This window comes from Pituophis catenifer, unplaced genomic scaffold (assembly GCF_029215685.1).
Source record: "Pituophis catenifer annectens isolate HBS135680 unplaced genomic scaffold, rPitCat1.0.hap2 SCAF_6, whole genome shotgun sequence".
Lineage (NCBI taxonomy): Eukaryota > Metazoa > Chordata > Lepidosauria > Squamata > Colubridae > Pituophis > Pituophis catenifer.
The window spans coordinates 37,769,605-37,796,866 of record NW_027256886.1 but is presented as its reverse complement, the minus strand read 5'-3'; the positions used below and the strand labels follow the sequence as shown (position 1 = coordinate 37,796,866).

Genomic DNA, 27,262 nt, shown 5'->3' with positions numbered 1-27,262 from the left:
TCTGTTTTAGGCCCAGTACCCTTCAACATCTTCATCAATGATTTGGATGAGGGGATAGATGGGGAACTCAAATTTGCAGATGACATCAAGCTAGCAGGAATAGCTAACACTCCGGAAGATAGGCTTAAGATACAGAAGGATCTTGACAGACTTGAACACTGGGTACTATATAACAAAATGAAATTCAATGGTGAAGAAAGCAAGGTTCTACATTTAGACAAGAAAAACAAAATGCACAGGTACAGTATATGTGGTACCTCACTCAGTAGTAGTAATTGTGAGAGGGATCTTGGAGTCCTAGTGGACAACCATTTAAATATGAGCCAGCAGTGTGCAGCAGCTGCCCAAAAAAATCAACACAGTTCTAGCTGCATAAACAGAGGGATAGAATCAAGATCGTGTGAAATGTTAATACCACTTTATAAGGCCTTGGTAAGGCCACACTTGGAGTACTGCATTCAGTTTTGGTCGCCATGATGTAAAAAAGATGTTGAGACTCTAGAAAGAGTGCAGAGAAGAGCAAAAAAGATGCTTAGGGGACTGGAGGCTAAAACATATGAAGAAGGGTTGCAGGAACTGGGTATGTCTAGTTTAATGAAGAGAAGGACCATGGGTGACATGATAGCAGTGTTCCAATATCACAGGGGCTGCCACAAAGAAGAGAGTGTCAAGCTATTCTCCAAAGCACCTGAAGGCAGGACAAGAAGCAATGGGTGGAAACTAATCAAGGAGAGAAGCAACTTAGAATTAAGGAGAAATTTCCTGACAGTTAGAACAATGAATCAGTGGAACAACTTGCCTGTAGAAGTTGTGAATGTTTCAACATTGGAAATTTTAAAGAAGAGATTAGATAACCATTTGTCGGAAGTGGTGTAGGGTTTCCTGCCTAGGCAGGAGGTTGGACTAGAAGACCTCCAAGGTCCCTTCCAACTCCGTTATTCTGTTCTGTTCAAATAGTCTGCACTTCAGAATTACTGTACATTGAAGTGCAATCAAGGTAAGAATGGAACAGAAGGTTGATGGGATAAAAAAATGTTTGAAGCCTTTCCATCTGATTTACTTTTATGGCTATTCACAGACGTATCAAAAATAGAAGAAAGTTGCACCCATCACAGTATTAGAAAGGAAAAATTGTCTAATTGCATAAACAATTCAGAATTTTTTCAGAAACATTTTTTTCCAAGTAGATTACATATCACAGCACAATGTAGCAAAAGCCTTTTTTCCCCATTAAGTAGACCACAAGAATTATACCTCTTTCCCTTTTGTAGTCACTTAAATTCACTTAGAGCATCAGTGAAAGGTGTACTGTAAACTTCATTACAGCCCACAAATGAGGCTACGATGCCATGGCTGCCTTTTGATTCAGCCTTACATCTATTGCTGTATTTATATACTGTGCTAAGATATGTTTTGTTTTAATAATATAATGCTAAGTCATATCCCATGGTACATGAAGACTGGGTTCACATACTATACTAAGTCAGACCCAAGTGCACAACATTATAGCTGTGCATGATATAAAAATCAGGCTTGTGTCTTCTGGACAAAATTTAATTCATAATGTCATGTCAAGATTGACTTTCAACAGAAGAACAAATCAGTCTAGTAGCACTAAAAGAACTCATGTCAATTAAATGTTTGCTTTGAAACTATGAACAGAACCTAAAACCTTGAATGTGATACTTTCTGTATTTGGTGTCTTTGTACTTTGTGATTATCAAATTTAATCTGATTTCTCTGTCATGGAATGTTCTTCTATCTCAACTGGGTTCTGTACTCATCATGGGAATCACCAGGCCCCAGCCTTTGTGCTGCTGGAAGTCCAGATACTGGTGCCCCGCAATCCAGTGGAGCTCCCACTAACTTTTGCCCCTTGTGGCTTTTTTATCTTAGTTTCAGGTTCCAGGTGCTGGCTGATTTCCTCCAAGGAAGAAATCTCCAAATCACTGTCCTCCTCATAGGAAAACTACATCAGGAAGAAAAGAGAAGACAAAGAGAGAACAAGTGATGAAAACTTGCGAAGATTGAATGCACCAAGAAATGCATGAATGATTTGATACTTGTGAATAAAAATATTTGATTTGCAATTACCCTTCAGATTTTATGTTTCACTGAATTTTTTATAAAACATAGATTTAGAAACATGCATTAAACAGAACATTTTCACTAAGATGAGGGTGATATTTTAACAAGTAAAAACTTGTTAAATATATATTTTAATATTTATTTCTAAATACTATTTCCAAGGATTTTTTATGCTGTTAGACCTTGCACATGAATGTCTAAATAAGAATGACCTATTAATAAATTCATACAACATTCACCAATTTAGACAGGCTTTCATACAGGGGTGGACAACTTTTAGCTCCAAGTCCCTTTCTTGTAGCCACTTGAAGCAGTTCAGAATTTACCAAGCTTCCCATGATGTTGAGATGGGAAATAAATGGAACTGCATTGTAAGCCTACAGGCCTAACACAATATAAAAAACCAAGTCCTTCCCCAGTCTCTGTATAAAAACTACTGATCAACTTTAATGGCTGCTGTGGCCCTAGCATTAACTGTTGTCTCTAGCTATTAAAAGTATCTACTTTTGATTAATTGATTACATGCCAATAAATCATTGCTAACTTTTAACAACCACATGGATAAATCTTCTCCATGTCTACTTTGGTTTGCATATTTGTAAATTATTTGCAGCAGTCCTTCTCTTTCTGATGCTCTCTATCTATGCTGGCAATCTGAGGAGTCTTAGGTCCTAGAAATCCATAAGTTGTATTTCCAGTGTTATGGAGGGCACTAGATGTTTGCTATTTAGTCTACGTATGTTTATAAATAATAATGTCACAGAAAACAAATATGGATTCTAGAAACATATTAAGTTCAGGTATACCGAACTTAAGCTCAATATTATACTCAAAGCTTTAATACCTGAGAGTTTATAAAGTAGGGCTACCAGATCCAGGCTACAGAAGTCTAGACAATTACTACATGGTATCCAAATATCTTCTGTATTTCTTTCCTGCCCTGTGTTGGCCATCTGATTTTTTGTTGCTGAGATGTGGTAGATCTTATAATCTTTAGGCAACTTAACTACAACTATGGATTAACCCAATTAACAATCCTATCATTGACAACATATTGATACTTTTGAAGTATTCACTATCTTGATCTTTTTACTTTTTGTAAATAACCTTAAACCCATTTACTACTATGGCCTACAGAATACAATGCAACTTTCTTAGAAATGTGCAGATCATGTTACTAGTGAATCAGTTATGAACAAGATTGTACTGTTAGGAAGCAAAATTAAAAGACTACCACCTAATACCTTCTTGAAATAACACCAATACCTGAAGCTTTTTTGTGGGATGATTAGTTTTAGCATCTTCTTTGCTTTGGATGGCAAAGAGCTTCACGCCACCTGGAGGCTTCTTTCCAGGTATGTTCAGTTTCTTCTCCAGATTTTTAGCCATTGACTGCACTAGTGTTTCTAAGTGAAGCAAGGAATCAGTTAGGCTCAGAATTAGTGGTGACATGATCGTACTAGCCTTTCAGCATATTGCTAGGCCTCACAGGAGACGGTTACTTTATTAGAATAGTTATTTAGCCTAAACAACTATTAATTCGTGTCTTCTTACTGAATTTTATAAAAATAGCCATGTATGTTTTACAGCTTGTAGTATAGCCACACACCCTGGCAAATCCCCATAGTAATATTTAATTCATTTAGTATTCATTTACTAAACATTGGTATTAATTCACTTAGTATTCATTTACTAAACATTGGTATTAAAATAGCAACTACCAAAATTCAGTTGTCTGTCATTTAAGCCCATAAAAATGTATAACAAGATAACTGTTGTCCCAGTTCATTTGATTACTGAAGTAGTTGATACATATCTTAGTATTTGGATGTGCTATTTTTTTACTTTTTTGACACTAACATTTGTATACTTTATGACAGTAATAAACCCAATTAAATGATAGTCACCTGAATGAGTTCCTGGTGCAACTGGAAAACTCTTTCCTGTACCAAGTTTCTCTTTAGAAAAGTCTGTGTCAGATGAATCCCACTCACTCTCTTCCACCTGTGCTGCTCTGGGGACAGGTTTGCTCTGCTTTGGTTCCGTCTTGAGGAATGTGTGTTTTGGAGAGCTCATGTTTGTTTCTTCCTCTGACTCTTCAGTCTCAGAGCTGAAAGGTGAAGTACTAAAGGAGAGAAACACAATAGAAGGAAAAATGGGAAAAGAATAAATATTATGAACTATTTTATATTGTATCTTATTGTATTTTTTTTTAATTATGTTGTGAGCTGCCCAGAATCAGTCCAGAGTCAGGAAGTGTCCAAACTGAATAAAACCAATAAACAATTATTATAGAGGCCTTGCTTCATGAGATTTTAAGAAAGTTTACAACTTTTCTAATAAAATCTGAAGTACTTTCAGAGTAGCCAAGCTAGGGAATACATATGTAACAGTAACAGAGTTGGAAGGGACCTTGGAGGTCATCTAGTCCAACCCCCTGCTGACGCAGGAGACCTGGGATTAGTACCACCGAACTGCCAACCTTTCTGATCGACAAGCTCAGTGTTTTAGCCACTGAGCCACCTAGTCAGGCATATCAATGACCTATTTGTAAAAATATGTCCCACCTTTTTTTCAAAGGTAAACTCAAACAGTTTACAAATGAACACCAAAAAACCTCACAAAAAATCAGTGTAGCAGACTGATTGAGCTTGCAGGTGGTCTCAATCCTCCTAGGAAGAGGTGGCTTGGTATTTCTTGCTAAAACATTTATCTGCCAAGGAATGCCATGTCTGGCATCTTTCTCATAAGTGTGTGAAAGAAAAGGCCATTACAATCTGTGCAGTTTCTGGCAATTACATGCCAAAAATGCAACTATGTGGTTACTTAGCATCGAGGCATTTGATTAGATAATTTACCCTCCTTTCTTAGTAGATAGTTTTTGTTATCCATGGCTGGATTGGTCTATTTTAAAAGAAAAGAGATATGTAGAGATATAATTACTGAATTTTTAAATATTTAAACGCAAAATAGTTGATGAAAAAGGATAAATTACAAAAGCTATACTGAAAAGAGAAGCACAGGGCTTCTGGCAGACCACAAGAAGGCTACAACACAGAAGAAAAATAAGACCATTTGGAGAGATGCTGCAGGAGTTTTTTCTCTTACAGATCAAAAACAACTAATACTGTGATGCTCTACATGAAGAAGGGCTAAAGATTGGAATTACCCAGAATTCCCTAACTTGCACAGAGAAATACAGTGTTTCAACTTGATTAGGTAACACACAGAAAAAAGGAAAAAAGTTAAAGCAAATTTATATTTTTTCCAAACTACTAATTTTTCATAGCAAAAATTCCTCTGCTTTGTTTAGTGAGACTTTCTCCAGGGCTCTATAGAGCTTTCTCCAGCCTCTATTTTAACTAGAGGCTGTTAAAGAGCTACCGTATTTTTCGGAGTATAAGATGCACCGGAGTATAAGACGCAGCTTAGTTTTTGGGGAGGAAAATAGGGGAAAAAAAATCTATCAGGTATTCATCTGGCTAGTGTCCTTAGTCTGGTCAGCTTCAGCACATTAGTTTGCAGGTTTTTTTATCCCCTGCTTGGGGATAAAAAAACAGCTTCTAAGGCAAAGCTGAGAGGAAGCAGCAATGAGAAAGCAGGCAAAGCAGGGGAGGGGGAAGATTGCTTCACTCAGCTAGTGCCTAGTTAGGGCTGAAAAAAAGCTTCTAAAGAAGCTGAGAGTCGGAGCAAAGCATGGAGATTGCTTCACTCGCTAGCGCCTTGTTAAAGCACAGTGAAGAGTTAAGGGAGCAGACAAAGCTGGGAAGATCAGTCACTAGTGCCTCGTTAGGGCTGAAAAAGCTTCGAAAAAGCTACATTCGGAGTACAAGACGCACCCAGATTTTCAGCCTCTTTTAGGGGAAAAAGGTGCGTCTTATACTCCGAAAAATACGGTATGTTAAATTATTCTCTTTTCTAGCCTCCATCTAGAAACTTACTTCATTTATAAAAAGAAATTTTAAACTTTTGTTATTCCTAGCAAAGAAGAGAAATGCAGCATTCTCAATCTCTACACAACCAAGAGTCATACTGCATTCCTGAATGTGGAATTTATGTCTGCTTTTGTCTGTCAAATGAGCTGAGTCTGTGATTATCAAAGTTTTTATCAGCTTTTTCATTGACTATTTTGCACATTCACAATTACTACAGTAGGTAAGCTTCCTAAGTCTCATGCAAATGAATGGGTGATTATATAAATTCAATAAATAAATAATTCACTTTAATTATAATAAGATGGAGCACAGGTTAAAACATCAACTCAGAGAAATACAATTATAATCCAGAACTTACCTGGGGAAGTGTACAGCAGATTGTTGAAGAGAAGGTGAACTGCTTCTAATAAGATTTGGTGATGGTACCTTTGGAATCTCTACTGAACTAGTCATGGAACTAACTTTGCTCCGAGGAGCTGGCTTGGGTGTCTCCAGGGCATAATATGGTACTTCCACTGGGTGTGATCCAATCTTCAAAGGTGTAACCTGGAGTGGAGAATGCTGGTCTCTTTGGTTTTTTTCTGAAGGAAAAGATTGAAAAAGTTTAATAACCCCCCCCCCTGATATTTAGTCTCAAAGATTCACTGTTAAAAGAGTTCGACATCAAAACAATTACAACTGAACCACGTCTGAAGCATGTCACAGCATTTTTTAAAATGCAAGGTTTATATCTCCTTTGCTTTGTGAATCACCTCTAATAGCATTAATGCAAGTAGAAAAGCAGGATTTGCAGTTCTAACATGACAAAAGTTTTATGTTTGCCCCAGAAACCAAATGAAGCAAGAAGCCTAAGTAAAAATCCTCTTAGTGACTTGGCTTCAATTATCCAGCTGACTCAAACATTACACAGAAATTGTTTTGATCCATTTGCCTCTTACATATTCATACCTGAGTCACTGATGGATCCCGAATACAGCAAGTAATCTCACAATAAGTATCTCCCAACTAGTAAAAATAAATGATCTATTCTGGCCTTTTCATACACTTGATCCACAGATTTAATACTAAAGCCAGAATCTCAGGTTCTGCAATTGCAGACACATGTACAGTACATATATGCAAACCTTTTGTGACTTCATATGGATCACTCCTATTGTAGAAAAGTGTCCTGGATTAACTGAATTTAAATGCTTATCTCCCAAACTTCATGAAAGACTGCAACCCATCTTTTAAGCATGGTTTTTATAACAGACAGAAGAATATTTACTCTAGTAAAAAAAATTGCACTCACTACCATAAGCATGCTTTTTCCTGGATTATTAATATTACAAAGTCTGTATACCCTGTTTCCCCGAAAATAAGACCACCCAGATAATAAGCCCAATCGGGCTTTTGAGTGCATGCACTAAAATAAGCCCTCCCCAAAAATGAGCCCCCCCAAATAAGCCCTCTCCGAAAATATTTAAGTGCATGTGCAGCCGGTCCCCGCCATTTCCTCTGGTTAGGGGGTTAGATAGACAGAGCTGGAAATCAGGTAAGACAAGAAGAGGAGCTCCGTCTTCCTCCACGTACCCCAAAATAATAAGATCTCCCTGAAAATAAGGCCAAACACTTAATTCAAGGTTCAAAAAATATTAGACGGGGTCTTATTTTTGGGGAAACATGATAGTTTTATTATTTTTAACATTCAAGCTGCCCAGACTTATCCTGTGGTAAGACAGGTGGCAAACAAATTTAATAAAATAAAGAAAGGTAATTTCTTATCAATTACTTTTATTGATACAAGTAACCTTTAGTACAGAAAATACTGAATATGCTTAAAATTTAGGATATCGCAAGATTATAAATGTTCTTTTATATATCTTTCAATTATTGCTGTGTGTCAGTTTTTATTTTGTTTTGTTCTTAATTATTAGGACTGAATAATAGGAGAAAAGGAGAAAAAACATTTTTAGAGTGCAATGGAGTCTTACATAGCACCAATCTACAACTTGTGTTAGAAGTTGAATATTTCTCTTCCTCATTCTGCTTTTAGGAATTTTATTCACACTATTTGGTTTATACTTATGGTTTTATATCTCAACAAGTGACAAAATATGGCATCTGGCTTATGGAAACTAAGCAGGGTCAGGTTAATTAGTATTGGATAAGAGAATTTGAGGGAATGGCCAGCCTAAAAGCTAGATTCAAAAATAAAAAAACATCATGGAAGGCGGCCATGAGAATCCACTTCTATATTTCTGTCAAGAAAATCACATAAAATGCATCTATGGAATTTATGTTGGAGATTGTACTGAACCCTTTAATATCTGATACAGTATACATGTATGTGCTATGTATACTACATATACATGTAATAGCATGTATGTGCTATGCTAATAAACTTTGCTGCTTTCATAATCTGAATAATTAAAGTCTATACAAAGAATACCTATGGGATCATATAGTCCATCTGCTGTAAAAGTAGTCATGATTTTTTTTTTTTATTATGAGCAGGGTCCATATATAAACTCGAATTTACAAATTAGCCTTTAGATTTATTTCATCTTATTTTGAAAAAAATGTAAAAACACAAATATATAACATTCGAGTCAGGGAGCACAGCATCATTTAAGCATTAAATTTGTTAGTCTTTTAAGATATTTTGTTGTTTTTACATAAAATGATAAAATATTAACCAAGTCAAATGAATATTACGTTTCTAAATAATATAACTGAGCATCTTACCAAAGATTGAAGAAAACGGCAAGGACATATTCTCTTCATCCTTCTGAACCGCTTTCTTCTGAACTTCTTTTTCAAGTTTATCTCTCAAGGTTAGCAGACCTGGAAATGTTTTAGCTTTCTGCTGCTGCTGTTTCTTTATCAAAGCTCTCAAATGTTTATAGGTTTGAGCTGGGATGCCTTTTGTACCCTACAAAACAGAACAAATGTTTCTAATCAGCATAAATATGTGTGTGAGGCCTGCTCTCATCATTCATGCAGCAAATAAATTCCTGACATCTCAACCTCTTCAAATTAAACAGGGGGTTCTTCATATTAGGCTGAATGTAAATAATGGGAGCCTCTATTCAGGTGGAAAACTTGGTTCAACTCCTTTGAAGAATTACTGCTGAATTAAAAAGGATGGAAAGAAGGACGATTAAACTGCTGTACAACTCAGTATTCCAATCTTAAATCCATTACAAAAGGAAATTATCCTTTTGTAATGGATAATTTGCAATTATCCAAATTATCATCTGATCTCCCAGGTAGATGAGCTGTGCCTGGAGTCGATAAACTAAGTGTGAGAAAATAGCTGGGAATGAAACAGAAAGAGGGATGCTCATGAAGAGTGGGAAGAAAATTGAAATAGACTAAGTGGTTCATTAGGTGTGAACTTAAATGGACTCTAGAGGATAGTAGAGGACAGGAAGGCCTGGAAGAACATTGTCCAAGGAGTCATGATGGGTCGGACACGACTTCGCAACTAACAACAACAATAACAACAAAAGTGGTTATAGAAAAGGACTTGTGGATGAACTCATGGGGAGAAAAAGAAGATGGCCAGCAAGTCAATGGATTCAGGCAGTTTTGGCTGCCAAAAATATGCCAGTTCCAGATGTACTGAGGACTACTGAAGAAGTTCCCTGGGTAGAGGGAATATTACTGAAGATTAACAAGGATTATGTTTTGAGAAATCAGACTCTAACCTGAACAGAATTTTGGAGAAAGAAGAGGATCTGAAGGTCATCATTTTACTAGCTGTGAGAGGATGCCAGCTAAGTTAATGTAAAGCCATTTATTAATTCTAAAGGGAACTTGATATAGCTATGCAATTTAAGACCACTGATTTTTTTTTAAAAAACACATCACTTTGCAATAGGGAAATAATTAAGTACTGACAGCAGACCATTAAAGTCATAAAGTGTTTTATTGTTTTTACTGCAGTCTATCTTTTCTGTGGCAATTAAGTCAAAGGAAAAGAGAGGGACTCGAAAGACATTATTTTCTTTAGATGCATGTCACTGATAAATCTATCTAGCTATAAAAATAAAAATGTGAGGCAATTCAGAAGTTTGTTTTAAATTTTGCAATATTACAGTTAAAGAGAAATAATAAATCAGTTCATGATATAGTTATTGTCTATTGTGAATATGACTGTTTGATCCTAAGTATTTCCACACTCCCTGCGTCAGCTACATTGCATAAACAAGAATGCATTTCTTGCAAATATATTTATCTCATGGTTTCTTATTTCCTTGTCTTTTACTGGTTTGTTGCAATATACTGAGAGAAAGTAGTCAAGAATGAATCTTAAAAGAATGTTCTTTAATTAGCACTTCCTGATTTTTGGAGGCAAAAGAGAAAGCAGTTCCCTGGGCAAACCATTTTCCTGAAAAAAGGTTCAAAAGAGGAGAAGGAGGAGGAGGAGGAGGAGGAGGAGGAGGAGGAGGAGGAGGAGGAGGAGGAGAGAAACAGTGAGATGTTCGGGTGCTTTTCAATTTTCTGTTAAGCATGTGAATGTGTGAACAGGTGTTCAAAGATGAGTATAATTTTATGTCACTTTTTTGCCAAACTAATATATATTGCAATCCTCAAAATCGCATCCAGCTGAAATTCAAAGTAAGTCTAGTAGATAAGAAAATGAAAAAATGTTCCTTTTCTACTTTTTTCTTCTCACAGCACTTACTCGTTTCAGTCCCATGGTCTCCAGTTTATCTTCAAGTGTCTCTTCCAGAATTGGCCGGAATTGCTTCAAAAAATTGGGATCCTTCCGCAATGTTTCCAGAACTCTACTCTTCCTGTCCAAAGTATCATCTAGTTCTACAGAAACCAATGGGCAGGATGGTTATAAATCCCAATTCTGGAATGTTTAACATTTATACCCTACCACAAAACTGCCACTTAAGGATCTATTTCAGAAAAACAAACAAACAAACAAACGTCTTCATCTGACTTCAATTTAATCTGTTATTGAAGGAGATAGCTTGTGTAAAATTCAAGAAAATAGTTCTAACACCTTCATTCATTCCAGGACAGCAGATACAACCCAATTAAAATATAGTGATCTCATGTAGTGCTTGATTTAATATAGTCCTAATCAGGATTTAATATAGTCACAATCTATGGCTAGAACTCTAACTGCATTACTATCAATTTGTACATTGCCAACCTCTGGAATTAATTATGAAATTCTTCTAAAACCTAAAGTAAATGACTAGCCACTGTTTTTTCCTGACTTACGAGAATTTCTCAGCATCTCAGAAAGTATCTCTGAGTGATCAGTTTCTCTCTCAGTAATAGTAATATTTAGCATATAAGAAAAATGGCAGGTGAAATTTACAAAATATACCTTCTTCGCTGGATTCTTCCAGCTTGTCTGTCTTGGGTACTTGTTGGATTTCTGAAAATTAAAAGCAATTTTTTAAAAAAGGCCTATATTCATATTCCAAAACAAAATCACATCTTTGACATTGTCATGGCATTAACACAATGAGTTAGCCATTATTTTAATGGGAACTAAGTGTAACTTAATTTGGCTCCAGCCAAGCTCTTTTAAATGGAAAGAGAAAGCAATCTGAAGCCAAATAGCACCATGAAACTGTTCCATTAAGAAAACTGATAGGAAAACATGGGCCAAATGAAAAGTATTATCACTTGGAGTCCCTGCAAAGCCCATGAATCAGCACTTTATATTATGATAAATATCTCATCTGGATGTATAGAGTGAAGAGCGAGGAGAGAGAAATAATAACATGTAAATGAACCTTAGGTTTTTGTATAGGTTTAAAAACATTACCATATTCCATTACAAGTTGTTCAGCAAACCTAAGCGTGGCAATGAAATATCTGTATATTGTTTTTCTGTTTCTCTGTCTTGCCTTCACTTGTCATCATATGGAATGTTATATTTTACTAGACAACCTGCAATCCATTGGGTCATTTCAGAAATATTTCCTTATCTAAACAGAGACACAGAATGACTATGGGTGGGCAAAAAAGCAACAGGAGCAGGAGTGACTTCTGACTTCCTGCTGGCTTCTCCACTGACTTCTCTTATGGGATGCTGACAGGGAACATTGAAATTATGATTATGTGATTGCAGTGCTGTAGCACCCACAAATTTCAATCCCATGGGAGTAATGGGGACTAAATTTTGGATGCATTCTTTAAGTTAGCATATTTCAAGTATGTTGATTCATAAATTATTGCCTCATGAAGCACCATTTCACCCAATTTAAAGTTACAAACAGGAGAATTTTACTAATATATAGATGTTCTTTCTGGATGTATAAACATGGCTATTAAAGAATTCTATAGTTTTGTCAAAAGAGAAAGAAAATCTACTGTAACTATGGACAGTTATTCAATATAGGGATTGATCATTACCTCTGGGTTTACTGGAAGTCAGAAGCTTAATCTGAAAGATAACATGTAAAATAAATCACTTATTATTTATAAGGTCTGATAAGAATTTAGCTGATATATGACAGGTACATAATAATGTAAATCAATTCACAAAGTTACTACTCACATTTCAAAATAAAATGTGTTTCATATGTTTCAAATGTCTCTTCTACTATATCCAGAAGGGAGTGACATTGTAAGAGGAAGTGCTTGCCTGGCACTTTACATTGGCCAGGAAAGGAGCAGTTAAAGAGAATTTTTCCTGATCTCTCCCAGGTACAAGACTCAGTTATTACTTTGATGAAGAATGAAAGGAAAGCCACATTTTGGCCTCTTTCCCTCAGTCCAGGGATCAAAAATCATGAAACATTATCCAGGCAGGAGCACAACCAAGGGAGGCTCAACATGACCCCAAATGGATATTAATATCACCTTAAAGTTCAACATTTTATTCTGCCATTGCCTAGAAATTTATTTTTATTCTCATCTTTTAGCCTACATGTCTGAGTGCAAACCGGTTATTTATTTATAATGTATCAAGTCACTTGGTATAAAGTAAGTAAAGCAAAACTACATTTTGGTGTAAGCCATATATATTGTAGGGTGAAAGTTTCTCACCAGCAAAGCAATTAGCTTATCTGGATTACAGGGCTGTGCAACCAATTGGATTCAAAGGTAAATTGTGATTTGAAGCATATGTACTATACAGGTAGCATCTGCAGGTATTACCTTAAAATGGCTATATCTTTTCAAGATTTAAATGGTTACCTCCACAACTAATGCATAATCCAGGGACAACACATTTTATTTAAGGTAATCTCAACACCACACATCTTCCAAATCAAATTTTGCCCTTTAATTTTGCATCATACTTAGCCCAACTGATTAAGTTGGGCTAAGTATGATGATTAAGTGTTTGGAATAAGGGGAACATTAAGACATGCAATTTCCATATAAAATATGAAATGGTGATATAGTCCCAGAAATGCTGCCTCATGGGAGTCTACTAACAGTATAGTTTTATTCTCAGAATGCAGGAGCGTTCTCATTTGAAAATAAACACAAGCTCTTCTCTAAATAGAAGAATATAAAGAACTTCTCAGAAGAACTGTATTCAGCTTACTGTATTCTCCTGAGATTGGATGACACCAGCTTGCTCTCTGAGTTGTGTGGTAAGGGAGGCAAGTTGTTTCTTGTTATATTCAGTCATTTTAGATTGGTCAGAAGACAAGAAAGCCCTCAGTTTTTCATTCTCATTCTTCAGCTGAAACAGAAAAATAACATTTGAGTGTAAAGATGATTCCATCTAATTAAACACCTCATTAATAGAGACAAATGGTTAGAAATGCAATTATGTAGGCTGCAACTAAATGGGTTTAGTTGTCTATGGTCTAATGTCTCTAGAATCTGATTTAACAATAAAGGCATAGTCTCGATCGATCCACCCACCCACCTACAGAAAAATAAGAACCGTTTTCAAGTGTGAGCTGCATTATTCTGAATCTTATTGCTTAGTCATACCATAAAACAATAAAGCATTGCACTGAAGTATAATTCAGATACAAGTGTGGAGGGAATGGGATTATATCTGTAGATTTTGCTGTCCTTCATGAACATGCAATGTAATGTAACGTATGTGCACCATCTATATTTAAAGTATCTACACATACTATATCAAACATAGATAAAGGAAGGTAGACCCTTCAGACTGGCTAGTAGAATCCTCTTTATACTATGGTGGAGGGTGTATCAGCAGTTAATCTCCTTGTCTATAATGGATGATAAATATATTTTATTTCCACTCCATGAAGGTTAATCCTGCCCCCTCTGCCCTAAATGAATAGGCATGGCTGGCATTAATTATAGAATACAATGTCCTTATTTTTCTATTAGCAGAAAAAGCTGCAAAAATATTGAGTGTACTCACTTTTTCTTTTTCTTTCTCATTCTCCTTCTGAAGTTTCCTAAGTTTCCACTGCCATTCGGTTTTCTGATAAATATTGGAAAAAGTACCCAGCCTTATTGACAGTTATCTTGCCAGTTATCTAACACAAGTTATTTGAGTCTTAGCAAAAATGCCAGTCTTCACATTTTCTGATGCACCTGATTCAGACTGCCAACTAAAGATTGCATTCAGTCCTATAATGCCTTGTTTCACTGAGGAATCTGTAAACCCATTTTAGTACATATCAGTATTTCCCAACCTGATGCTCTCCTGGTGAGTATTCCCAGATACAGAATTTGGGAATTTAGGATATGGTTAGGAATGCTGGAAGTCATGGTCAAGATATCTGGAGAAAGGTCTAACATAGGATGATCCTATCATATTGTTTAATTTTTTTTTGCAGGATTCATCAAGATACATTTTCCCTTGTAACTATATATGTATATATATATGTGTGTGTGAATGTATGTATGTATGTATGTATGTATGTATATATGTATGTATGTATGTATGTATGTCTCTCTCTCTGTATGGGTTTAAATTGCAGCTTGTATAACTTTACTGATTAAAAATTGTCTTAAAACATCAATATAAATAAGTTCAGAACAATCTGTTCACTGTGGTTCTGATAATGTTCTTCAATGGTTATAGAGCTAAAAGTATTGAATCCAAAGAACTATAAACAAAATATATTAGTTTTAAGTGGTAAGTGGATCTATTGTTATACAACAGTTCAAAATTATAATTTCCAGAAGTATGAGTCAGTATAGTTATGACTAAGTTGATTGAGAACTCTTGGAGCTGTTGTCTCAATATGACTGAAGGACAATAGACTAGCTGCATTATTCCTTTAGGTTCCCCTACCTGTTGTTCAATCCTTGCCTTCATCCCTTGTATTTCTTTCTGAGTCTTAGTCCACTGTTGTTTCTCAAAAGAATCATCATCTTGCAATGTCCCAAGATGTGAGGCTACTGCATTCTTGACTTGTAATTCCTGAAGTTTCTGCAGAAGGAATATGTGATCTATGACAAAGTGCCAGTCTGCAGCTGCCAGAAAAATCAAAAATATTTCTCTATGTCACATGTAACATCTTACATTTGACACATATACTTATATACAGCACTCTAATTGAGGCATGGCTATATGTCAGGAGGGTCAGAATTCCCAATTGCATCTTGCTTTAAATCTCTGATCAAGATTTTATCTTGATTGGGAAAATACTGATCTCAATATTATCACAATCACTCATATGGCAACGTATTGTCTGCTATAGGAAGAACCCTGGAGAACAATAGAGAAAAATAGGTTTATAAGGCTTCTTATTGTTGCTTTACTTTTTCTCACAGGTCATAAAGCCGCTCATCCTTCCTTGGATCTATCAATAACTCATCCACATATGATAGGAAGAGCAGAGGAGAGCGTGTACTTGAATGGCAGTTAATGATGGAAGAAACTGAAACACAATCTTTGATATCATATGCTTATTGCCTAGAACAGAGATGTCAAACTCAAGGGTTAGATCTGGCCCATGGCACATTGAAGGACCAGCCCGCAGTGCCTCTGTCACTGAAAACAGAGCTCAGGAGGGCCACACACAGCCCTCCCAGGCCCCGTTTTCAGCCAGGAAGGCCTCCTGCAGCCCTCTGCCAATGAAAACAGAGCTCAGGGAGGCCGTCCTGGCCAAAAACGGGGTCCTGGGGGCGTGCACGGCCCCCCCGAGCTCCATTTTCACTGGCAGAAGACCACATCCACCTCAGCCGCCATGTTCCCCGGCCCCTCTGAGGTCAAACACAACCCTGATGTGGCCCTCAATGAAATCAAGATTGACACCCCTGGCATAGAACATCTTTATCACATCAAGGAGCTGCCTCCTATTATTCTTGTAATATTGGTAATCTTTCCATAAGGTTTCAAATATTTGGGGTAAATTCCCCTCAGTCAGAACAATTGTTTTCCTAATCCTAGCCATGTTTGGACTTATTCATTTTGCTATCTGCAGCAAAGGACAAGAATGCACCTTATCATTTTATGTTAAACAAAAAATTATGGGATTAGTAATTGGTGGACAGCATCCTGCATCTCTAGTCAACAGCTTAGTTTAAGGCATTTGGAAGTAAACCATATGCTGTAAACTGCTGTTTTCCAACATTTTTTAGGAATTAGATTTTATCCCTTTGATGTATAAATAAGGCAGTAATACTTATTATCAATATATCACATATCTTCACTTCAAGAATAGAGATGTTTCCATGCTGAATTAATGATGGTAAACATGTTGAATATTCAAGAAAATAGGAAAATTGCAAGCCATATCTTTTCCTTACTCCTTCCAAGACAGAATTTTTATTGGAAAAGTCCTTGATTTCCGTGATGAAAAGTTGCCTGAGTTCTTCCATTTCTGTGTGAAACTTTGCTCTCTCCTCTTCCTTCCATCTTTCAAATTTCCTCCTTTCGTCATCTTCCCTTTGGCGAAGGCGCTCTGCTTCCTATAAGAAAAGAATTATCCCCAAATGGAAGATAAAGTAGTTATGGGGCTAAGACTAGATTCAGGGAATTGAAACATTTTTAGAAGTTTTAGCAGGCAATCAAACTAAACAAATATTCTGAATGAAAAACTGAATGAGGATTCTGGGCCAGATCTTGAGATCCTAGTTTGAGATGAATGTTTAGCATTGCATCCATCAATGACTTAGAGCTGGCTGAGGAATTCTGGGAGTTGAAGTACACACATCTTAAAATGGCTGGGGAAACACTGATAGAGCAAGGGATAAACTGAATGACAGTAACTTGCAAAGACAGTTTGTACTATAGCAAATATTTGCAGTGCAATCTATGCCCTGCTAAATTTATTGGGATTTCATTTCAGTCTTGCAGACCCTAATAGTTATTATACAAACAACTATTTACCATTTTGACTACTTGTAGATATTTGAGAGTAGGCTGATGGCATTATCATTATGTAATTTAGCCAACAGATGACCCTGACAGTTACATCTCAACAATCAGTTATTTTCTGACCTTGTTTGAGATAGGTAATACTTATTTAGCTTGTGGATTAGTATGTCCTTTAACAATGACTGGGGTTTCTGGGGTTAGTAATCAAATACATCTGTATGGCAACAGGTGAAGAAATTTATTTTATAATAGTATTATCTATAGAGAAGGATCCATTACCATTCTGGCCATCCCGCTAGAGCAGATAATCCAGCAAAGTTGTTCTCTGACATAATAGCTAAAATTTCAATTAATAAAGTAATAAAACAGTATTTTATTACTTTATAAACATTACTTTTATTACTTCATTGGTTGCTTTTTTACATTATAGGTTCTTTATTTCTGCCTTAAGTACTATCCAATTTACTGTGCTTACTGGTAGATTATGGGTGAATTTACATGGTTAGAAAATAAGCCTCTGATTGTATTAGCTATGAAGGATAATGTAGGGTTATGCATCCCTACATTATGAAGGATAATGTAGGGTCATGCATCCCTGAAATAAAAAAGCTAGGATGCTATAGCTAGAAAAGCCTCACATTTAGTCATTGTTTTCAAACAGCAACTGGAGGAAACAGAGACTCTGGTAATGATAATTCTGAAAGAATAAACTTATCTGAGTTATTTGATTTTGTTTTACTTGTGAAAATCAACTGGCCCCACCACTGTAGAAGACAGGACACCCCCTTCAAGCTGAGCTTAATTCCTGGTAAATTCATGGATGCATCTAGGTAGTTGATGGCCAGTAATATAGAAGCCTTTTGCTGCTATTTCTTTTGAATTTTCTCTAAATTATTAGTCAAGAACTGAGATGCATTTTACCAATTTAATCTACAGTCCTAATATTCCCAGAGGACATCTATTAAAATACTAATTAAGAATCATCCTATTTAGCTCTTGGGCTCAGAGAAGATTGGCCTGTTGCTGTATCATTGCTGACATTTTTGACAGAGCATGAATTATTCCCATTTTGTCTATCTATGATTAGTTTTCACCTTGAGAAAAGGCATTTGACTTTTGCTTTCCTTTTTATTTATATTCTTACCAATTCATACCTGAGCCCTTTGCTGACTCTCAGCCTCCAGCTGGACATGGGTCTCCTTCAACTTGACCTTCAGTTCTTCGATCTCACTTTCCATTTGCTGCACCTGTTTTTTCTTCAAATTCTCTTCAAGCGATTAAAAAAGAGGCAATTTTAGTGAGGGCCTTAACTAGAAAATGAAGCTGTATAAAGAAGCTGAAATAGGAATTCAACTTCTTACTAGATTTTTATGCTAAATTATTTCTCAAGAATGAAGATGCATTATGTAACAAAGGTTGCAAACTTTTAGCCAGTTTGGTTAGTGGTTAGGACACCAGGGTAGAAAACGGGACATCGTGAATTCTAGTTCCATCTTAGCCATGAAAGCCAGCTGGGTGACCTTAGGCAGTCATACTCTCTCAGTCCTCTGACAGAGGACTCTCACAGGACTGCTGTTGTGGGGTAAATAGGAGGAGAAACGTTTGTTGGGTATGTTTGCCACCATGAGTTATTTATAAAAATAATAAAGGCAGGATACAAATAGATAGATAGATAGATAGATAGGCAGGCAGACAGACAGACAGACAGACAGACAGACAGAGACAGACAGACAGATAGATAGACTCAAAAATGCAGGGAAAACCTAGATAAATTTTAAATTTGAACCATTTTCACTTTTTCAAAAATGAATTAGCATTTTCTATTTCAAGACAAAAGAGGTTAGGTTTATAACCACTGAAATAAAAAAAAAAGTAAAAAAAAATATTCATGGCATTTATTAAATGTAAGTCTCCAAAATTTGACAACAAACACTTAACAGTTTAAACCTTAAACCCCTAAATTTGTATTTAGATTTTAAATTACAAATAAAAACTGTGATAAGGCTATAGTGATTCAGAAAGTTTATGAATATTTCCAACTCCAGGTCCATTTTACCTTTATGTAAAAGATAGATACACAGTGGTTTGGCATTATAGCAGTATCAGATTCATTGCTAATACTTTGTTACATTAAAATCTACCTGAATTTAGCTTCACACACAATGTATCTCCTCTTTTTACTCTGAAAGTGGATATAAACAAGCTTCTGAATGCCGGAATTAATAAGTTAATAAGTGAACTTCCTCTCTCCCACTCCCCATCTAAACCTAAACTGAATTCCCTCCATAAGAGAAATATTCAGACAAACTTAGTGCTTACCATGTGCAGTAGCTTCAGTATGCCTACGCTCCATGTGTCCTTGTAGAAAGGAATAATTCATGAAGGTCTTGTCACAGAGCTGGCACTAAGAACCAAGCAGAAGGACGAAAAGTCATCTAAGGACAGATTAAGCATGTAATCCGATGGTAGGAGAATTTCTCCAAGTAGTTCTCATTCTCTGCTCATTTATTTACCTTTCCTAGTGCTTTAAGACACACGTGGGACAAGAGTACAGGTAGTCCTTGACTTAGAACCATTCATTTAGTGACCGTTCAAAGTTACAACAGCACTGAATAAAGTGATTTATGACCATTTTTCACCCTTATGACTGTTGCCACCTTCTAATGGTCACATGATCAAAATTCAGATGCTTGGCAAATGGTTCATATTTATATGATCGCCTTTTGTGACTTTTTGACAAGTAAAATCCATGGAGAAGTAAAATTCACTTAAAACTGTTACTAACTTAATAACTGCATTCATTCACTTAACAACGATAGGAAGGAAGGTTGTAAAATGTGGCAAAACTGACTTAACAAATGTCTTCCTTAGCAACATAAATTTTGGTGTCAATTGTGGTCGTAGGTTGAGGACTTCCTGTTTTTAGTTCAACTCCAACCTTAACCTAGGATCATATTTTCTGTAAACTTGAAATAGTTCTAAATCTTGGGTTTATTAACCCAAGTTATTTTTTATTAATTTGAAGAGTAATTTGAAGCCTTTTATGATATTCCCAATCTTTGAAGAAGTGGAAGAAAAACAAAGATTTTTAAAAATATTTCTTAGAATGTTGCATTTGCATTTGTTTCAGATGTCATTGTTATTTAGGACAGTTCTTATTTTTCAGATGTCAATCTCTAATAAACTATTATTAGGGATTTTAATCAATTTTATCTGTTATGATTACTTTTAAAAGAATTTTCAATATATTTCTTTTACCAATAACTGCTCAAATTGTAATATTGTCCTATGTATTCAAAGATTGCATGCTTCCAGCACTGCATAATTATGGTCAGAAACATGTGAAGTTCAACACAATCTTTACTGTGAAAACAGAGTGCTAAATGGGTCTAAATGTGACTTTATTTGCATATGTGAACTTCTGGAAGTGCAAATAAATGTAATGGGATATGCTTAAAAAGTAAGATTGAAATGAGAGCAGAAAACTAAGGATAAGGTTAGAAAGAACTCTGTGGGTATTAGGGAAACTAACTATGATAAGGAATTCCAGCATCAACTGGGAAGAAGACAATGGCAAACCTTTTTCTTATGGATGCAAAGAAAATTGTATACACATTTGCAACATTTGGGTACTTCATAAAGCTGTTCTGTAACATTCAAAAGGCAACCGGTGTTGTGGCCCGCCAGCGGCCTGCATGGATTGTGGCTGATCCCGACAACAAGGAAGCTGGTGTGGTGTCACGCCAGCAGCCTGTGTAGCTGGCGCTTGAGTCGGACAGGGAGAAGGCTGAAGAGGATGAGGTGCCAGAGACAGAGACTCAGCCAGGGCCTTCAGAACCTCCAGAGGCTCCTTCAAGTGAAGAGAGTGAAGTGGAGGAGCCTCTTCTCAATGCTCAAGCACGCAGGGCTGCCAAAAGGCAGGAGTGGCTACTCAGGAGGAGGTCTCCTCGAGAGTAAGGCTTGGGCTTGGCCACTCCCTTAGCCTATTTAAGTTCGCACACAGATAGCAAACGTTGCTGGAAACAAGGTTTGGTCCTACGCAGAGCATTTTGAGAGTGAGTTTTTTGTTACAACTTGGTTTCTGGGCTGATTGCCAATCCTTGTTGGACTTTATTTAATCTCTGTAATTCATAGCAGGCTGATAAGGACATTTGTGGTTAAAGCCTGCATTTTGAAAGGGGTCTGTTTGTATTAAACAGAGTTTTTGGAACTGTGTGTGTGTGCTACACTTCTTGGGACCCATAGCTGGGGCAGAACAACCGGGGATTCCCTTGTTTCTAGGCCAAAGTTGTTCCAAAAGAGGAAATTCCACAGAGAATGTTTGCTTCATGACTCCTTCATGACACGATTGAACCGCACAACAGTGAGGACTTTCAGCAGATACTCTATTGGCTTTGATTGGACAGGCAGAATCTATCTGGGAAAGGCAATCTCACAGATATTCAATCCCAAAACACAGAGGCCTTTCTAAGTAACAAAAGCTTTTCAATTTCAGTTGGAAACATACTGTTAAGTAAGGGAGTTCCTACAAGAATTGTAACAGGACTCTCCCTAAGAATATGGGCACTGCATTTTCTACTAGTTGAAGTTACTGGGCAACCTGCAAGAGAAATTTCATGTAAAGTGAACAAAAGTAACCTGGGCACAAGATGATAAGTGTATGGATGACCTTCAGTGTTTCCTGTTGTAGATAATGTTAGTGGTACCCACCCTTTCAGAGAAGCCATAAGTTCATAAATATTCCTAAATTGTTACCTTGCTCTGTGTGGGATAGCACTATTCCACTCAGAAGCAAAGTTGGTACTTCTCCAGAAATAAGAGGCTTTTGTATGAACAGCCACTCTCTTTTGTTTGGTTAAGCCTGAGCATCTTCAACATATTGATGACACTGGCACATGATCTCTTCCAGCAGTTTCATGTAGAGGTTAAATAGGATAGAGGAAAGAACCAACCTCTGTGGTTCACCATAATGAACTGCATCTTCAATGATGGATGCATTTTTCTATGGCTTTTTTCCCGCCACCGGAAAAACTGAGAACTTAAAATTGCCAAATTTCAGTGCATCTCTGAAAAATTAGGCACATTTTGTGTTAAAATGCAGACTGAATAAAATTCTCATGCATTTCCTATACCTCAACCTCACCTTGTGGTAGTTGTTGGCCCCGGCTTGCAAGAGCAGCTGTTGGGTGGCAATCATTTTTTTCCGTCTCCTGCTCTCTTCCTTCACCCCCTTTAATTCTTCTGCTTGCTTATCCAGGTCATACTTGATACGCTTGCAGTCTTCAAGGGCTGCCTGGTGCTGCTCCTCCTGGAGTGCCAAGTTCATACTTAAGTACTCCTGAGAGTGCAACAAATATTCGATGGTCAGCTGGGCCATCTTCAGAACCTTAAGGAGAACAGGATCTACTGGCTGCTGACAATAGGGGCACTTCTCCGCATCAAGATTACAAAAGGTGATACTATTGATATTTTCCTGAAGAGTGCCAAGATCCAGCTCACGAGCTACGCGTTCCACATCAATGGCACTGAATCGCCTCCAGTCAATGGTTTCTCTCCGCAACTGGAATTTAAAGGCTGGAATTATGGAGGGGCTGGGTAGCATGTTGCCCGAAAAATCACTGGTGCGCTGGAAGTTCACAGGAAATGTGGAACCTGGCATATTTATCCAATAATGTCGAGAAGTAGGCAGCAGAAATGGGTAATAAATATTAGATACAAAAGGCTAGGAAAAACAAGAAGATACAGATGATCAGAATGGAAAGAAAGTTAACAGTAACATATTTACTTGAAGACAAGTGGTTCTTGTTTAATGACCACTCATTCAGTGACTGTTTGAAATGTGTGCTGAACGAGTGGTTGATATGACTGGTCCTCAAACTTCTGGCCATCTCCAGAACCGGTAGTAAAAATGTTTTTAAAAAGTAAAAAAAAAGGCTCCAATGATCACAGCTGTGGCGTGCGATTGTCAAAGCCTTTGTTTTAAACTTTTAAAAGCATTTTTTTTACAACCTGTTCAGCATTTGGTGCATGGTGTGCAGTGCGCATGCAGCGCGTGGCGCACATGCACAGCCAGCGAACCAATAGTAAACCGGTTCAGATTTCACCACTGGCACAGTCACATGACTGCCAGAACTGCCATGCTATGAAGCACAGACAAGCTTTATGACTGCATTACTCAGCAATGGAAATTGTGATCCCGATTACCATTAAGGACTACCTGTACTTGACATGTCTATACTGAACTGAACTTTACAAAATTGGCTTATTTTTACTTTTATTCCATACCAATACTCAAACACTGAATCTATTAGCGTTTGTATGTTAACTACATGATAACACAATTTATATACTCAAAAGTCAACTGTAACTCAATTAATATAAAAGTAAGACAAGTGAGTTAATATAAGTAATTCATTTTCTAATTAATTTACTAACCATTCAAGTTTAACATCAGTTATCAATAGAAATGTTTCAGATTTCAGACTGAGAACATACCATATCTACAGTATATGCTGAAAGGCGTACAGATATCATTCAGAATTTATATATAGCTCTCTCAGGCATTCAAAGGGCTACAAAAGTGCACATACTTGTGACTACAGATAGAAAATAAAAGCTCTACTGAACTCTCTATAGTGAAAAATCAATCTAAGTACAGACATGTATTTGCAGACCCATAAGCTTGAGGATGAAAATTTCAGCAATATCCAAAAAGCAGCTGTATTGACCACATAGGCATGTAAACACTTCAGAACTGAGAATGTGACTTAGAAGGTAATATTTCAAAGATACTGCCTTAGTGGAAAACAGTACTACTTAATATTACATGAAAAGTTTACATTACAAACAGCATATTACCTTAATATATGTGGGAGTAATAGTTTGTTAGAACATAAACATAATTTAACCCTAGCAATATATTGAGTTCTCTGTTTACCATAGAATAAAATATGGAGGCTTTTTATTATTTTACAGATATTACCATATCAAAAATTATTTCATGTTTACAGTATATATTTTTCTGTATATATTTAGCCAAGGATCCAGCTAGATGCGTTGAGGTCTATTTATGAAAACCTACATAATTTCAAATAATGGTTATCATTCAGTAAAGTTTGAGATATTATTAGCATATTATTAAAAACACTCCATAAAATCTAAAAATAATTTAAACAAGTGCATGCAAAATTGTTTGTAAATATTACACTATCTTTCATATCACAGTTAAAAGTATTTCCCTCCATAAATTCAATGGAAGTAGTGGCCACATAAGTCTACACAGGACTCAAATCATAGCATACAATTCCCCTAATGCTAACAGAAAAATGATTTTTGCTATACTGTATTCACAACACTTTCTCTAGGAACGGTTTGCAAAAATATACATACCATGATTCAATACAGAAAAGCTGTTCAAATCAACTTGGCTTTGATACTTATCTGCAACAGGACAGTTGTGTTGAGCAACAGTGAGTTACCAGGTGTGTCTTGTGTAATGGTAACAGGATTCCAACATTCTGCCAATAGCAGTGCAAATATACTGTGGTTCAATGGAATGTTCTCTCAATGGTAAAAGAACAATTCTTTACATTGTAAGATAACTTTTATTGTCATTTTTACTGTGAACACATTGGCACCCATTAAAAATGAAATTCTGTTGCCATACACATACATAACACACATACACACATGATCAGGAGTGGTATTCACTTACTTTCCCTACAGGTTTGCAAATGTGAGCATGTGTGTCCATACATGTGCCTGGCCTTCCGTGCATGCGCCTGGCCTAAAAAATGTGCCTAAATAGGATGGCATACAGTTGGGGCAGGTGGGCAGGCTCACCCGCGATTTCCACTACCGGTTCGGGTGAAGCGGTCCAAACCAGCTGAATACCATCACTGCACATGCTATATACATATACACAAACACACATACATACATACACACATATATATTAATCACTGTCCATTTTGAATACATAGCGGAAAGAGGAAGCTTGAGAGCTTACAAGGTTGATGCTATATGGGAAAAAAATCCTGACTGAATCTGGATGTTCTGCTTCAGATACCACAAAGTCTCTTCCCAAAAGGTAATAAGGAAACAGGTCATGAAAAACAAGGAAAAGAAAAACAAGGACTGTTTGTGAAGTGTTTTTGGGGAAAACATTTAATTCAAATACTGTTCAAGAATAGAACCACAAAGGAAAAGATACTAAATCGTTTAACAATGGAAAAATGTTCAGTAGAAGCAGAGGTGGGTTTCAGTAGGTTCTGACCAGTTCTGGAAAACTGGTAGCGGAAATTTTGAGTAGTTCGGAGAACCGGTAAATATCACCTCTGACTGGCCCCTCTCCCATCTATTCTCTGCTTCCCGAGTCCCAGCTGATTGGGAGGAAATGGGGATTTTGCAATAACCTTCCCCTGGATTGGGAAGGGAATGGAGATTTTACAGTATTCTTCCCCTGGAGTGGGGTGGAAATGGAGATTTTACAGTATCCTTCCCCTGCGACGCCCACCAAGCTATGCCCACCAAGCCAAACCACATCCACCAAGCCACACCCACAGAACCACTGGTAAAATTTTTTAAAATCCATCACTGAGTAGAAGGCCTGAAAACTAGCACCTTTTCTGTTAGGAATCCACTAGTACTTCTTTGTACTTGACTTATCCAAGTTATAGGATGTTTGTATGTGAATTATGTATTGTATGTGAATTATAATGTTCAATTCCATTTTTTAACGCAACAGCAACACCATGAACCATGAATCAAAATCAAAAACATTATCTGGAAGTCCTAAAATTTTGTTATCCTTGCATAAAGTGGAATTGTTAAATCTGCTTATTATTGTTGCAGGTAAAAAAGACAGCTAATTTGAGAAGTCAGGCCTACCATGGCTTGAGTATGTATCATAAAGAAAAAATGTTTTTCCCCATTACCTTTAATATTGGAGAAATAGCACAAATAAACAGAAAATGTTAAAGGTATTTTCACATCTTTAACCTGGACAACTAAAAATCAAACCTTCTGTACATTACTTCCTCCTAGCCAGATGTCTATGAATTAAATTATTTCATAAACTGAGCATGTGAGCATGGATGTTAATTTTAACTGAAAGAAAAATAATAACCCAAAGCACAGAATATTAACAAAAAAAAACAAAATGATGGACAAGTTGGGTAAATTGAGCATCTATGTATTGAAGGAACTTCTGATAGTATGACATGTTCTGAGTTCCTCTATCTTGCACACCTTCACTAATGAGAACTGAGCTGTTTCAAGCCGAAGTGAATAGGTCATATCCTTTTTATAGTGATAGGTATAGTGCTTTACTATATCCACTTATTGGAGGTTATATTTTAGGCACTAAGTCAGAAGACATTGTCATATAAAAAAATTAGCTGGTAATTCATGTCATTCAGATCACCCAATCGTCATCCAAAATCCCATCTTTGGGACAGGGGAGTTATTTTTGGGGTTGGAAAAAAACTATTTGTATTTCTGACAAAACCATATAAAACCATCACAAAGCCTACACATGTTACTTATGTTTTATAAATAGTGATTCTAAGCAAGAAGTTTCATTTTGGGTCATGCCCACTTTGTATGATTAACTTATAAAATCTGGTTTCAATATATGGGACACATCCACATCAGGGGTGGGTTCTACTTACCTTTACTACCGGTTCACAGCGGGAGCATGCGCAGATCACCCATGATGACGTCATGGCAGGTGGGCGGAGCCTCCCGCCAGTGTTACTACTGGTTCTATAGAACCGGACCGAACCGGGAGCAACCCACCACTGATCTACATCACAAATTTATTTATGTATTTATTTGCTGCCCATCTAGTAGCAAATGACTCCGGGGGGCTAAAATAATGTTGAATCCTCATTTGTTGATTGATGGATAAGACGTGTCCAATACAACTGTTACTTCTCCTCTCATTTTAAGAGGACTATCCCAGCGTTTCTCAATCTTAGCAACTTTAAAATGAGAAAATGTGTGAACT

At 36.6% G+C, this 27,262-nt stretch overlaps 1 protein-coding gene across 1 annotated transcript; it reads right to left on the bottom strand.

Moving 5' to 3' along the window:
* Positions 1 to 1,678: 1,678 nt before the first annotated feature.
* DZIP1L (DAZ interacting zinc finger protein 1 like) lies at positions 1,679 to 26,978 on the bottom strand. The gene is made up of 16 exons (XM_070945758.1): positions 26,925 to 26,978; positions 22,397 to 22,975; positions 19,573 to 19,657; positions 18,408 to 18,520; positions 16,683 to 16,844; positions 15,223 to 15,360; positions 14,341 to 14,403; positions 13,537 to 13,677; positions 12,396 to 12,426; positions 11,359 to 11,409; positions 10,696 to 10,829; positions 8,751 to 8,937; positions 6,382 to 6,604; positions 3,996 to 4,213; positions 3,355 to 3,494; positions 1,679 to 1,969 (listed from the first exon to the last, which is right to left on the bottom strand). Exons 1-16 carry the CDS (start codon positions 26,976 to 26,978, stop codon positions 1,793 to 1,795), a joined length of 2,496 nt encoding a protein of 831 aa, XP_070801859.1. The 3' UTR covers positions 1,679 to 1,792.
* Between the last annotated feature and the right edge of the window lie 284 nt (positions 26,979 to 27,262).